General features: G+C 32.4%; 1 protein-coding gene across 2 annotated transcripts in view; it reads right to left on the bottom strand.

Moving 5' to 3' along the window:
* LOC124367317 (transmembrane protein 17-like) overlaps nucleotides 1-12,754 on the bottom strand; it is a 33,531-nt gene extending 20,777 nt beyond the window's left edge. For both annotated transcript variants that reach the window (XM_046824047.1, XM_046824046.1), the window contains exons 1-3: nucleotides 12,406-12,754; nucleotides 5,558-5,661; nucleotides 3,437-3,550 (exon numbers count right to left, since the gene is read on the bottom strand). In XM_046824047.1, coding sequence (XP_046680003.1) covers nucleotides 3,437-3,550; nucleotides 5,558-5,661; nucleotides 12,406-12,502 — 315 coding nt within the window. In that variant the 5' untranslated portion in view covers nucleotides 12,503-12,754. The remainder of the gene's footprint in view (nucleotides 1-3,436; nucleotides 3,551-5,557; nucleotides 5,662-12,405) is intronic.
* Between the last annotated feature and the right edge of the window lie 2,911 nt (nucleotides 12,755-15,665).

Below are 15,665 nucleotides of genomic sequence, written 5' to 3'. Positions count from 1 at the left end.
AGAATGCCGAAGATGAAGCACCTGAATTCTCAGAAGAGAAGAAATTTTCAACAGCAGCTATTAGAAATCGTCGATCGCATTCTTTGTGAACTCAGGAGAAAAGATTCAACTCTATTCAAAACATAAATTCATTTGTTTGGTTTTCTCAACGGAGCTAGCTTTGGGAACAATGAGTGGGGATGACCTAAAGGCTAAAGCAATTGAATTAGCCTCCAAATATAAAGAAGACTTGGACAAAGACGAATTGGCAACTGAAGTGGAAAGTTTCAAATACCATGGTTTGGATTTAGTACCAAATATCCAAAACAGCCAATTCGATTGATCTTCTGAAAATTTTTGTGTGTGAACAAAATGGAGGATGTATATCCAAACATAATGACTGCCTTACGGATCTTCTTGACAATTCCGGTTTCAGTGGCTTCGAATGAAAGAAGTTTTAGTAAAACTTAAAATAATAAAAAATTATTTACGGAATTTGACAGGGCAACAGAGGCTGACAAACCTAGGGATTATTTCCATTGAGCACCAGGTAGCCTCAAAAAACTATGCTTCAGTGAGATTGTCAGTACATTTGCTGCAAGAAAAGCCGAAAAGTTAAATTCTAAGAACAATTAAATGTTTAAATCAATATTTTACATAATTTACTATCATAAGTGTTTTAGTATAAATGGTGTTGTTTTGAAATAAACTATTTGTTTTTGAAAAATACGTATTCTATTATTTACCAAATATATTTAGGCCTATACTACTTTGAACTTGAGGTTGAGTATTTTAAGATCAAGATTCAAGATAGTATTAATGTAGCGTACCCGGTAGGTACCGATGGACACACCACACTTTTTAAGAGGAGTTATAAGGAATTAGTTTTCAGTTCAATTGGTGGGGGGGAGGGGCGCCCAAAATAGGTGTTTGCCCCGGGTGCTGAATAACCTAGTTACGTCGCTGCCTTTCTTGTTCATTATAGCGGTGAATGACTTTGCAAATAGCATGCCTTGCAATTCAGTTCTATATGCAGATGATGCAACACTACTGAGCAGGAACAAACAGCTAGACCTTCTTATGTTGGATCAGAGCAGAGCATTAGAAAGAGCAAAAGAATGGTTCAAAGTCAAACTCTCTTGTAGTAAATAATGACAAAACTGAACACATATGTTTCTCCTTAGATTTTAATGTAAGCAATAATTTTAAACCTGTTTAAGCAGTTAGGTATATATTTAGATAGTAGGCTAAGCTGGGACTTTCATATTCAAACTATTTGTAAAAAATTAGCTAGAGTAATTTATTTATTACGTAAATTAAAAAAGCTGTGTAAGTTCAGAGATGCTGTTGACAGCTTTACTATGCATTCTTTCATCCTCATCTACTGTATGGAGTGGTGTTATGGGGTAATAGTAGTGCAGCCAAGCAAGTGTTTTTATGGCAAAAAAAGGCACTAAGAGTAGTTAAGGGTATACCCAGAAAGAGAGTCTTGCTACCCAGTTTTTAAAGAATTACATATAATGACTCTGCCTTGTCTATTTATTTATGATTGTTTGTTAAGAGTTAAGGCAAAACCTAAGTAAATATCAGCTAAGACAGGATGTACATAGTTACCCCCAACTCGATATAATGGAAAGTTAGATGTTTTAAGTGTTAGATTAGAGAAAACAAAGAAAAGTCATATATTTATTGAAATAGAATTGTTTAATAAACTACCAAGAATAGCTTGGTCAGTCAGCATGGTGAAATTTAAAAATGTACTGAGGACCTGGTTTAAAGAGAAAGCTTTTTATTCTATAGAACAATATTTGGCAAGTGATACTAGTGATATGAGATTTTAAATTAGGATAATACATTCATTACTGTTGATTTGTTGTAGTTTATTTTAAATTGTTGACTAATTTTACCAATTTTATCTCGATTATTTTAATTCACTAGTTATAGGCTTTTTGTTATTGTTTTGTTATTCACTGTTAATCTTGTTAATATTTCTGTTAATTTTTTGTTGTTAGTTTCTTGTTACTCTATTTAAATTTGTTATTAATTAAATTATTAAAAATTAAGAAATTGAAGAAGCTTAAGGAAACTGAAATAAGAAGTTCTTAGTTTAAATATTTTTTAAGCCATTCATATTACTGACGATGTTTATTGCATGTAAATCATGTTTAACAACAAATAAAGATCTTGAATCTTGAATCTTGGAATCAGTTATGAAACATCGTAACAAAGTAGTTCGTTCGTGTTTCCATAACCACTCCAGTTATGAAAAAGACGTAACAAAGTAGTTTGTGTTTCCATAACCACTCCAGTTATGAAACGTCGTAACAAGGTAGTTCGTGTTTCCATAACCACTCCAGTTATGAAAAGTCGTAAACAAGGTAGTTTGTGTGTTTCCATAACCACTCCAGTTATGAAACGTCATAACAAAGTAGTTTGTGTTTCTATAACCACTCCAGTTATGAAACGTCGTAAACAAGGTAGTTCTTGTTTCCATAACCAACTCCCAGTTATGAAACATCGTAACAAAAGTAGTTGTGTTTCCATAAACACTCCAGTTATGAAAAGACGTAACAAAGTAGTTCGTGTTTCCATAACCACTCCAGTTATGAAAAGTCGTAACAAGGTAGTTCGTGTTTCCATAACCACTCCAGTTATGAAAAGTCGTAACAAGGTAGTTCGTGTTTTCCATAACCACTCCAGTTATGAAAAGTCGTAACAAGGTAGTTCGTGTTTCCATAACCACTCCAGTTATGAAAAGTCGTAACAAGGTAGTTCGTGTTTCCATAACCACTCCAGTTATGAAAAGTCGTAACAAGGTAGTTCGTGTTTCCATAACCACTCCAGTTATGAAAAGTCGTAAACAAGGTAGTTCGTGTTTCCATAACCACTCCAGTTATGAAAAGACGTAACAAAAGTAGTTCGTGTTTCCATAACCACTCCAGTTATGAAAAGACGTTAACAAAAGTAGTTCGTGTTTCCATAACCACTCCAGTTATGAAAAGTCGTAACAAGGTAGTTCGTGTTTCCATAAACCACTCCAGTTATGAAAAGTCGTAACAAGGTAGTTCGTGTTTCCATAACCACTCCAGTTATGAAAAGTCGTAACAAGGTAGTTTTGTGTTTCCATAACCACTCCAGTTATGAAACGTCGTAACAAAGTAGTTCGTGTTTCTATAACCACTCCAGTTATGAAACGTCGTAACAAGGTAGTTCTTGTTTCCATAACCACGCCAGTTATGAAACATCGTAACAAAGTAGTTCGTGTTTCCATAACCACTCCAGTTATGAAAAGACGTAACAAAGTAGTTCGTGTTTCCATAACCACTCCAGTACTTTGTACTATCAAATGTACGGCTATGGTTTCTCTACCTCTCCTTTAACAAGTGAAAAATTAGGAAAAACATACAAATCCCTTATATACTTACTTCTATATGTAAGTATATTAGTAAATACTTACGTTTCCTGTGAGGTTTCCTAAATAACCCATGTACAGTCTGGTGATTTCAATCACAACAGCTGCAGTCAAGGCTATAATCAATATCACCTTGTTCAAGTCTGGTAGTTTGTCGTACTGTAAACCGAACAAATATATTAAAAAGGATAAATATAAATTTGGGGTGTACCTAAAATTTCATTTTGAAAACAATGAAACTTACATGTATAATTGCTGGTTTTTCAAAATGATGTTAACACATTTTGGGAAATGTAAGAGGTGTTAAGCATAGCGTCACTTAACAAGCTGGTTTTTTGTGATTCTTATAATTTTGTCGTATCCACTATGGTTTTTACAAAATCTAGCATCCAAATTTTGAGATAGCCGCCATTTTGTAACTGGGAAAGATATTTTATTCATCTTTTACAAAGTGTTAGGTCTATAATATACAATAGTCATGCAAAATCCCTGTAGCTTAAGGAACGTTTTATGAGTTTTTACGAAAACACAAACAGACATCCAGACTGAAAACGAACCTTTTTAGGACATGTGTTTATTGGAACTTTTTTCTATGTTTTAGCATGATAAATCATGTTCTAAAATTTGTTAGCATAATATTGAAACACTCTGTATATTGTTAGTTTGTATTACCAAGAACAATATACACTAGGAAATGTTACTGACAACTAAAAATATACATAAATATATATTCTGGGAAGATCCAGTTTCATTATTCTACATTTCAGTTAACATAATTCACTGTTACTTAGTAGCTAACACATCATTATATTTATTACGTATAACACTAGCAGTAGTGAAGGTATTAACTCCATGTATGATAAATAATTATTGTACAGTAGTTTGTTTCAAATTTGAGTGAAGGGATTCACCCGCAGTATCCACACTCTAGATACAGGCATACTACTACCCTGATAGGACAGCAACAACTTGTCCAAAATTGTAAAATGTTCTGCTCATAATTGTTTTTTAAAGTCAGAATTGATTAGCACTTAGGATTTCATAATTTTGATCAATAATATAGTACAATATGATGTATAATTGAATCAAAGACATTTCCCTTTAGTTTCTTCTTCGTTTGGGGAGTTTCTAAGAGAGAATCTACAAGCTCTTAGTTTCATACTTATTTTTAAACAACAAAATGGGTCCATATTTTTCTTATTATTCCCACGTTCTGCTTTAAACATGATTGATTGTAAGTCATGTTATAATTTCAAAAGTGTAGGAAAGCAAAGAATATTCCTTCTGCTTCTACTATATTTCCATTTACTATAATCCATTTCTCTGACAAATTTCTTTTTGTGATTGAATATAACCAATTTCAAAATTTAATGTATAAAAGGAGAAAATAAACTCCTTGTATACAATCTAAATATACAAAAACAGTTGCATGTGAAATGGCACAAATAATATCACACTGTTCAATATTACAAAAATGTGTATGATATTTTTACTTTATTCGAAAATATACAGATGAAAGGCCTCAGAATATAAAAGACTAAAAAACTAAATATTGAAAATTACACTTGACTAAAATGCAAGCACTTATAAACATAATAAAATATGTGTTATTTAACAAAAATCATTCTTCATAACTAATTTATAATAAATGACATTAAATGTTTTATTATATTTAGGAAAAATTTATATTTAATTTTTTGTTCAATATTTTTTATAGTATTTAATTTTTGAGTATGTTGGACCTTTTTTAATCCTCTTTTACATGAATGTTGAGTTTAACCCTCTTTTTGCGGTGTCTGGGATCTGAAGCTGTCACAGACTTGACTCAAGGAATCTGGGTTTGTGTTCATCTGAAAAGATCCATTAAAAGGTGGTGACAAAGAATTCAAATGAACTCTTTACATCGTTTTGACATCACAGAAATATCTGAGCTTCTTCGTCGTTGACTTTTTTTTGTATTTCTTCAGACGAACATGACACCAGATTCCAGGAGTCAAGTCTGTGACAGCGTCAGATTCCAGATGCTGCACTAAGAAGAAGATAAACTGGAGCTAAACTCAACATTCGTACAGAATCAGCCTTTTATACGATTGCTAATTTGAGAATTGAATCTATAACTAGTATTACATTCAGGATTGTTAATTTTTACCATATGGAGTAACTTACCTTCAACGGTAGCATCACTATGATGGTAACGAGCCACACGGGGAAAAAAGCAACATTGAAAAACAACGCCATTTGCAGTGGGAAATTACTGATCGCCTCATGTTCTGAAACACAGTTTACATTCTGTAGCAAATATATCAGTTATTGCCCAAGCATATTTTGCTCAATATGCCCTAAAGGTAAAAAAACAATATATTTACCTATATTTGCATCTAATGAGTAACAAAGATATACATTCAATGCAATTAATAATAAATATAAAATTTTCTAATGTAAACACTTACTACATGCAAGGCCTTTGAAATCAAAGATTTCATCTTCACGCAACTCCATAAAATACAAATCTGCATTGGAAATTAGTGTGGTTATTACTAGTAGCATTCAATAAAAAAAAATCTATTGCTTATAGAATGTACAATAATATACATGTCAATCATGCAGGAAGTTATAATGGTAATAATAAATCACTATGGAGCAAGCAAATGAACCTCTGAACTCTAGTAAAAAAAAAACAGCTCTCTTCTTTGTGTCCTTTACAGAGACAAACTGAGTGTGTACATTTATGAACCTGCTACTCTACTATGAACATTCATGTTACAGACTCTGGATTGCAATAATCATTATTTAAATAAGTTTTTGACACCTTTAGTCAAGCGTAAATAACTAAAAAAAGTTTAAAATGAGTTAAATATCTTTGGATTTTATATCTTTTAAAAAATAGAACATCGATAATATGATAATATGCCTCGCTGAAATCCATAACACCAATAAAAATAAATAGAAAAATCTTAAAATTTGCAAAAAATGTATAATTACTACCATCTGAGCTTCTGTGCTTTCTATGAACAAAATGGTTTCAATTGATGACTGACCATGTTGGAACATTGATGTATTAAAAGTCATATTATGAGTATAAAAAGATCAATTAGGATACAGTTGTTGATAAATCAATCAATTTAGCTTTGAACACTCTACAAGTTACTGAATGTATAAATGGCAAACTAGAAATGTGAAACTTTGTACTTAGGTTCCTCTAGGTACAAAGATGATTGCTATTGATTTTGGGGTTATAGGGTCAAAGGAAAGTCTATTATGTGCCCTTTTAACCGTCTGTGTAGTAACTCTTGATAGAAAGGTACTAAAAACTTGAAACTTGGTTTAGAGAAGGCTGTCCCTAAATTACGTAACGCCCTGGTGGGGGGGGGAGTTTCTGCAGTTTTATGCACCACTACAGAGGATTGTAGGTATGGTTTTGACGTATCGCTACGTAACTATTGAACCTAAATTAATTGCTTGAATTTGTTCACATAGTTTGCCTGTTTGCTTCCAAAGGTGTTTGCTTAAAGTTAGTATTAAGAACCCAAATGGAACAAAGTCTGAATCCTCCATCAAGAGTGTTAGATAAAAACATTGGAGAATATGACAAAATATACTTCTTTCAGAAATAGAATCACAAATAGAGTCCATTTTATACTGTACTTTTACAACAAAAATAGTGTTTGTGAACTGCATTTATTTAAACATTGTTTCATGGTAGGGGAAAAGGGGGGTACCTTTGAACACTTTTTGAAAAAATATTTTTGTATTTTTTTAAATTAATTATTTTGATAAACAAGCATGGGGACATTGATCTTTAGACTATTATGCAACAAATTACTTAAATTAATGTTAATAATCTTCAAAATATCTAGGCTAAAAAAAAAAAATTAAAGTTCACTGCATGTTGTTCAAATGTACCCCACTAAGGGGTACATTTGAACAAGCCTGGGGTAGGTTTGAACAAGGACGGGGTGGATTTTGAAACATTGGATAATTAGTAAAGAAAAACTAAGGAAATACACAAAAACATTTTATTCATAGTGTGCACTAATCAAAGGTACATTACAGATTGTGTAAACAAAATTTAGGTTCAAATTCTACTTTTTTAACATTGAGTATTTTGATCGAATTCTCCTTTTACACTTGTCGTCGATGAGAAAGGGTCCATTTCCAATCAAAGGTACTGGCCCGTAAAAAAGATATTTATTTTCTATCACTTGAACATCATCAGGTTTTTGGCCACTCATATGAATCTCCAAGTCCTTCTTTCAAAAACTTAATTTTAGAAAATCCTTCATCCGGGAAATCAACCACCCTTCCTACATACCAACTTATATCATAAAATACAGCATAGTATTTTTCAAGCATCGGACATATTTTTACTTGTTTAGACAGGTTAGGCCTATCGAAGTTGTCATCTTCTTCAGAGCTCTCCACCCAGTCTGATTTCTCCACTTTCCATATAAATTGGGTCAGGATCGTCACAGTCAGACTCGTATGAAATAGATTTATGCTTATTATTTGTTTTTCTTCTTTTGTTATGTCCTGATTTTTTGTTTTTTTTCTGGTAAATCTAATTTTCTTTTTGCCTTTATGTCACGCTGCTTCCTTAGTTCTTCTTTTTTCTGTTTTTCTAAAAGCTTTCTTTTGATTTCTTCTTCCAACCGAATTTTTTCTGGAGTGGCCGTAATTATTTTCGATTTTCCTGGTTCTCTTCCTTTTTTTACATTCTACTGAAGATTTTGCCTGCAGCTGGGGATAAGGCCTAACAACCTCTGGGACTAGGAGACACTGCTACGGTTTTGTTTAAAAATCCCATCATTTAGGCTTTCATTTTCAATTGATGTTGAACCTGTAGGTCTAGCATTAGATGTACCTTGGCTGTAATTTTCATTTTCGCGTCCTAGATTAGAAGATTTCGGTAGTGTCAGGTGTAGGCGTACTAGAGGTTATCATCGCTTCAGAAAATGGGAAATCTTCATCAGTAAACACAGTTGTAGAATATGGCCATATTCCACACTCCTCAAATCCTTTTAAAGATTATTCTTCCTTGTAAATGCTAAATTAAAAGCTTTTGATGCCAACCCAGCTAAATCATGAATTGAGAGTTTAGATCCGGGGTTGTTTGTTAGCCAGTTATTTTGAACTGTGGCTAAGTTTTGTTTAAAATGGTCCTAAAAATTGAAAACATCTAGAGGTTGGACACGATGGCTACAATGAGGAGGTATTGTCACAATACAAATACCATTATCTCTTGCGTATAATATTGCATCCAGAGTGCAATGGGATTCGTGGTTGTCGAGAATCAACAAAACTGGTGATTCTTTTGAGCAGTGGCTGTACTTCACAAAGTGCTCCAGCACTTTGAGGAACAAAGCATTAGTGATCCACCCACTAGTAGGGGAGTTAACAAGTCCTAAGCTTCCACTGATAGCACCTACCATTAAACTGTCATGTAGTCTAGCTCGGGGAAATATGAAAACTGGAGGAATGGTATTGCCTGCCGCATTAACAGTAGCAACCATTGTAATAAGGCTGCCCTCTTTCTCCAGACACAACTTGGCCTACTTGTTTAGTGCCTTTTTTAGCTACAACATTTGGGGCTTGCACGACAGTTTTAATCCCAGTTTCATCAAGATTGTAAAATGTCACTCGGAGAAAATTTGTGTTTTTTGTAAACATCATCTAAGTTTTTTTGAAATTCTTCAATGTTTTCCGATTGAAACCTAATGTTCTAGCTAAGCTTGTGTTTTCAGGTTTTCTCAGTGATAAATCTTTATGTCTTTTCATAAAACCTTTCAAACCAATCTAAACCAGCTGTTTTATTATCTTCCCATTTTTTTGGACATCGGCCCCAATTTTTCTGCATACTGAAATGCAAGAGCTCTAATGATTTTGTACGTGAGACCATATAGTTCATCGCAGAACATGTAATAATATATTCTTTCTAGCATTTTTTCTTCTTGAGCTGAAAATACTTGGTTAGAAGTGTACTTGCTATTAAATGTTAAAAGGGGGTGCGGGTGCTGAAGGGACTCGGATATCAGTGTGCTTAGATGGTAAATTTGTCTTTAGAAGAGCCTTTGCTTTTTTTATTCGATAGAATAACATGGTATGAACCAAGCCAAACGATTCTGCTGCTTGACGTATTGGGACGTTTTTTCCAAAACAAGCTTAACAGCCTTCCTCCACATCTCGCTCATTTATCTCTGGGCCCACTTTTTTCTTGATGTAGTTTCCTAACCATTGTAACCTGAAACAATACAAAAGTGAGTTATTACCTAAACATAATGTAAGTTAGTAATTTATTGTTTTAGTAGGCCAAGGCCTACAATGTAAGATCAAAATTAGGTTTGTTTCAATATTAGGCTGCTGATATCAAATTTTTTTTTAATGAAGAGATTTAAGACGTATGACAACTTGTGTGTTTTAATGTAAGAAAAGTACTAGATTTAAAAATATAAACATGGAACTAATACAAAAAATAGGCCTCATGCTTATTCTATCTTGATGATAGCCTACCATTATATGTTCTAGGTTTAAAACAATTCTCTTAATATTTATAATTTCCAGTAAAAAAAATAAAATAAATAAATTGTTTAACTTGTACAAAATGCTAATAAATAACCTAAAAAATTCGGCTTTCTTATATTTTACCTTTTTTTTACAAAACCAGTAACTTTTATGAATAATTTTAGAATGTTCAAATGTACCCCCCAATGTTTGTTCAAATGTACCCCACATGTCACAGTAGAAGAAACTGATTTTTTTCTTAGTTAGTTGAACAGATTATCTTATGTTATTATATTCAAAAAAATTTGCTCAATAAATGTACTTACCTTAGAATATAAGGTTGGTCAATTCTTCAATTCTTTCTTCCGCTGACAGTCTTACAACTCAAAACTCAAAAGTTTTACAAAATGTGGCTAAAACCTAACCTATCTGGCACTGAATACAAAGGTTAAAAGAAATGGAGGGAAACAGGTGTACTAGGTCATACAGATGAGAAGAAGAAGTAGAAAAAAAAATCAGGCAGTTAGCTCATCAAATGGCGGGAAAATTTAAACTTGTTCAAAATGTGCCCCCAGTTCAAAGGTACCCCCCCTCTCCCCTAATAAATCATACTTTACTTTGGAGTTTTAATTTGTCTCTATTAAATTACATATTAATTCTTCACCTTACACCAATATCTGAATGGGCAAGCTTGAGCAGGCTTGTCTGAACAAGCAGCTTAACCTCCCATGTGAAAATGGTCTATTACAGACTGGAATTTATTTCAAACCAATAAACTACCTACAACACCTTCACATCAATAGTTGTCACCCTAACAACACCAAAAGGTCTATCCCATTTAGTCAAGCAGTAATAGGACAGCGTATATGTTCCAATGACAATGAATTGAACACTTTTTAACAACACCATCATTGACGCTTTTGTAAGTGGTGATATCCACGGAACTTAGTCTGGAACCAAATCCACCTTGCCCAATCTAACAACACCTCTAGAAAACCCAAAACTTATCATTTCTTGTCTGTCCAACATTTAACAAAGACCCACAACAACTGAATTCTGTATTAAAAGATTCAAAATTTTACAACACAACGGATTTTCTAACATCTGCTCCCACTGTCACTTTGAAACAACCCCTAATCTGAAAAATCTATTTGTCAATCCTAAAATATCTGATCCTAACACAACTATTACTAAAAACAATCACAACACAACCCATGGTTCTTCCCCATGATATAACTAAATATGCAAAACATGTTCTATAATCCAAATTACTAACACCGTAATATTCTCATCAACAAAGGTGTTTAATAAAATAAAAGGACACAACACTTATTCTTCAGAACATATCACTTACCAACATTGTCCTGCACAATATATAGACCTCACAACCAATATCCTAAGAGCAAATGGTCACAGACAAGATGTCAAAGTAGGTTACAAAGACAAACCAGTCCCCAGCATACTGCAAAAACACAACATCACAGACTTCAATAAATGTTTTTAAATCCACAATATTAAAGTCATTACCAAAAGATTGTAATCCCTCACAGTCAAGATGATGAAACTAGCATACCAATGGGTAACGAAATCAAGAAATCTTCCAAACCTAAATCAATCATCCAAAATAAAGAATGACACTTAAATAAAAAAATAAGTCATCTAAACGTAAAAAGGGCTAAATATGTTACTGAACGTTGTAACAAATCCACCCAAGCTACTTTTTGTGATAATGGATAACTATACAGAAGGGATGCTGGTCAAGATTTAAGAGCCTTTTAGCTAACTAATTTTTTAATTTCTCAAAACTAAAAAATACTGTGACATGAAGTATCAACCACGCAGTTGCATGTCACATATAGTCATGTTGTATCCTTTGGGGTGGCTTATATTTAAATCTCAAAAACTTTTCACATGTTGAGCTTGTACCACCCCAATCTCATTGCAGTAAATGTTGGTCACAAAATTTGAAATTAACGTTTAATTCCATGTCTAAGTAAATGTAGTGTACAGTATCAATATGAGTGTGTCTGCTACAAGTTACAACATTAAGAATATAACAATGCACACTCATACCATACTGAAATTAAAAACAAATTTTCAATTCAACATTGGCTCACTCTGAAAAACCAAATATCTTCGGTGTGAAAATATTTCAAGCACCATTAAAGGATGCGTTAATTTGTTCCTCAAGCAATCTAAAACTCTCAATCTTAATAGGACAGAAGCCCTAATGAAGGTCAAACTGTTGTGAACCACAATTATAAGGGCTCAGGGCTATCACTGTAATTTGTTTGTATTTGCACTATTTCATTCCTAAAATTGGACACTTGTATTAAACAGACTAGGTTAATATTAATACAAATAGGCATAGGCCTAATATTTATCAAACTGTAAACAACAGAAAGTACTCTTTGAATTGTATAATTCCTTGTATACACTAAGTAAACTAAAATTTAGTATTATAAGAAAAAATTACGTTTTTAAACAATGCTTGTACACACAAATAAATCACTTACTTTCTTTAACTTGTGGCAAGCTAGAATTGCTACCAAATGAATATCCAATTCCTGGAAATATATGTTCTGAAACTGTAGACACTGTTTGCTTCAACATTTTGTTCTTGTTATGTATTAATTTATCACAATTTTAGGCCTATTGAGGTCTGTAATGGTGATTTTGCAATTTACAAGGAAACTGTGATATTGAAATTTTTATGTTAGTATACCTAATTAAACTGTTAGGAGCATTTTTTTAAACAGTACCAGTAATGCTATAAACAAATACAATAACTTATCATTTTACTTCATTACTCACTAGAAATAAAATTATTCTATTCATCATGTAAATAAGTCAACCCAAGTTGTTTTGAATCTCCGTTGCCATGACAACGGTGAAATCCTTTTTTGTTTGTCACGTAGCAGCCTTTAAAATCTTGTTATGCAACCTTAATATACACTAGTGCTGTAGTTCTATAATTGGATACTCAATTTTATGAAAAGCATAGAGTTAACTAGTTATTTCATAAAGTAAAAATGACAGTAAATAGTCATTGACTAGGCATTATGCATATGAAAATATTTACTCCAAATGCTAGAAATCCACTTGAAACGGCATAGTTCGTGACAAAAAAAACTGTTACTATACATATATCACATAAATATATTTAAAATATGTTGTGGAGTAAAATTTTGACAAGAATATAAGTAACCAACATTTTAAAATGTAATTCATTAAAATGGGGTCATTACTGGAATACTCAAATGGATTAAAACTCTAACGAAAAGATTTAGAATGGTAGACCTATCTATAAATCACCGTACAGCACTAACTAGCGTTACCACACTAAATGTGTAGCATACAATGTTCGTACGAATACAGTGTCTATTCTTTTTTGAAGTCAAGGTAGGGGATAACTAATTATGAGGAGTTCATAATAAAGATTGATATCGAATTTTAAATACCACGCACGTCTCACGATGCCATGACTAACTAGCCTACGAGAAACGGGATGTCTTAGTTTCTAGCACCAATAACGTAGTGTCAAATTCATTGACTCCATTAATGAAAACACGAGGCATTAGTATGAGCCCATTAGGCTGCCTAAATAACATATTACATGTTAGATCCAGTCAAGGGGGTTGAAAATTTCATATCATTGATCACATGCTATTATATATAATTCGAGGAAGCATTCTGTAGGAGATTATATACATAACAGAACAATTTTATACAGTACAATGGAAGGACCACTATGGTCCAGTATATAGCTAAAAGACAAACCTATAACGAATGTCCAACAGCACATAAAACTTTAAATATATTATTATAATTATACTTGACGGCTATTCATTCTTATCATACTTTGACGAAAAGCAATACAATATAAGTTTATCAATAATATAATCGTTGATTCAACTCTTAACTATTAAGAGTCAGTTCAAAATTGTGGCATATTATGTTTATAATTTAGGGTTAAAGATTTTTGTACTTTACTACGAGTATAATCATTTTGTTCGTCACGTTTGGCGATGGCACTAATCAGTATTGGTGAAGTCTAGTGTTTTCTGAGATCTATTCCTTCGGCACCTCTCTTGCCTCATTCAAGAAACAAGTTCGTGGAGTGTTAGTGAAGTGAGAATCAATCCATATGGTCTCTCTTTCCTGGTGTAGAGTCAGTGCTTGCCCTGTACAACAGAAATCGCATTTTTAGATTTTACATTCAATACATCAACATTGAATTCTATTACCATAAAAATTATTTTATGTGTTTAAATATAAAATCAATTAAGTTTTTTATGGAAATTTGTTATTTAACACCCATCGTTCTAGTATTTATTTTTATATTGTTATAAAGTTATCTTGTTACTGGTTCTAGTATATATATCTTGTTATTAGTCTATAGTATATCTTCTTATAATTTTTTGTTTCACATTTTTATCTTCAGCTGTTTTATTCGGGCTTGATTACAAAATCGTTTAAGATACCTACTTTAATTTCACTCGATGTTTTTAAAAATATGCTTTTTTGTATTCAGGGACATTATCTTAATGGGATATGAATTTAACATTGAAAATATTTTACAATCCCAAAATTGATTGCACTACCTTAAAAACCCACATTGAAAATGTTTATAAGTTTTAGGTATGTATTCAATTTAATAAAAATTATTGATTTTAAAATTATGCTTATCATAAATGTGTTTGGAATTCAAAAAACTGAAAATATATAATACAAGTAAATAAACGACGATAATAGTGGAACATTTTCATAAAAATTAGAAGAAAAGAAATCATTAGAACAGAGATATGGTTTATTCGATTATATATTATTTAGATGACGGTCTAAGTTTGTGAAACAATGGAAAACTAGGGTGTACCCGAACAGAATGCCCAAGTAAATAATATTTACAACTCAAATTAGAACAGAAACATGTGTAAATTACTTGGATGTTGTGCGCTGATAATATTCACACCACTTTATTGGCTATCTTTCTCAGGCTATGATTAGGCCTACAAGAACCAAAGGAGTTCTAGTCATAGTGCATGGTTTGGGATTGACTGAAAATTAAGTTATTTTTATCATCGCCTTTAAACTCTACCGGCTTCTAAGTACATTAGTTTTTTTTTCTAAAACTTTATTTTAATGGCATCCCCGAAAACCAATCACGTGAACACTCGGTTAAAGAGCTGTGAATTATACATTAGACCAAGCAGTAGGTCTTATATGTACAATTTCTACATATCGAGTGTCATAAATAAATAATAACAATTCCTCTGTATTATTAATATTTTATTTAAAGTATTGAATATTATGCTTTTCACAAACGATCAATCGAAGTTTTATGTCATCATTAATATAAGGAATAAACAAATTGTATCAAAACATAACTGGAAGATTGTAGCAAAATGTCTACATCTATGTACATAAAATTAGTTTTGTTCTTGAAATCTGTACTCAGGTTGATGCTAGAAACTAAGACATCCAGTTTCTGTCGAGTTGAGGAGAGAAACCTAAACATGCAATTCGTGGCTAAAAAATTTGGCACCAACTTTTTTTCTGATCTCTTTAAAGCCTCAGCGCTCGGCTATGCTGGCTTGTTTTAATAAATTGTAGCTGCTTTTCCTGTATGATAGGACCTTCCCGGGATTTCAACCCGTGATCTCTCAGTTAGAGAGCCGTGACTATATCCACTAGTCTACGGAGGAGGACAAAACTAACAACTAACAATACAACATTGCTTATTTAACGGTTTATTATTTAATTTTTTTATTTTGGG

Source organism: Homalodisca vitripennis, chromosome 8 (assembly GCF_021130785.1).
Source record: "Homalodisca vitripennis isolate AUS2020 chromosome 8, UT_GWSS_2.1, whole genome shotgun sequence".
NCBI classification, from domain to species: domain Eukaryota; kingdom Metazoa; phylum Arthropoda; class Insecta; order Hemiptera; family Cicadellidae; genus Homalodisca; species Homalodisca vitripennis.
This window is presented reverse-complemented; position numbering and strand designations above follow the sequence as displayed.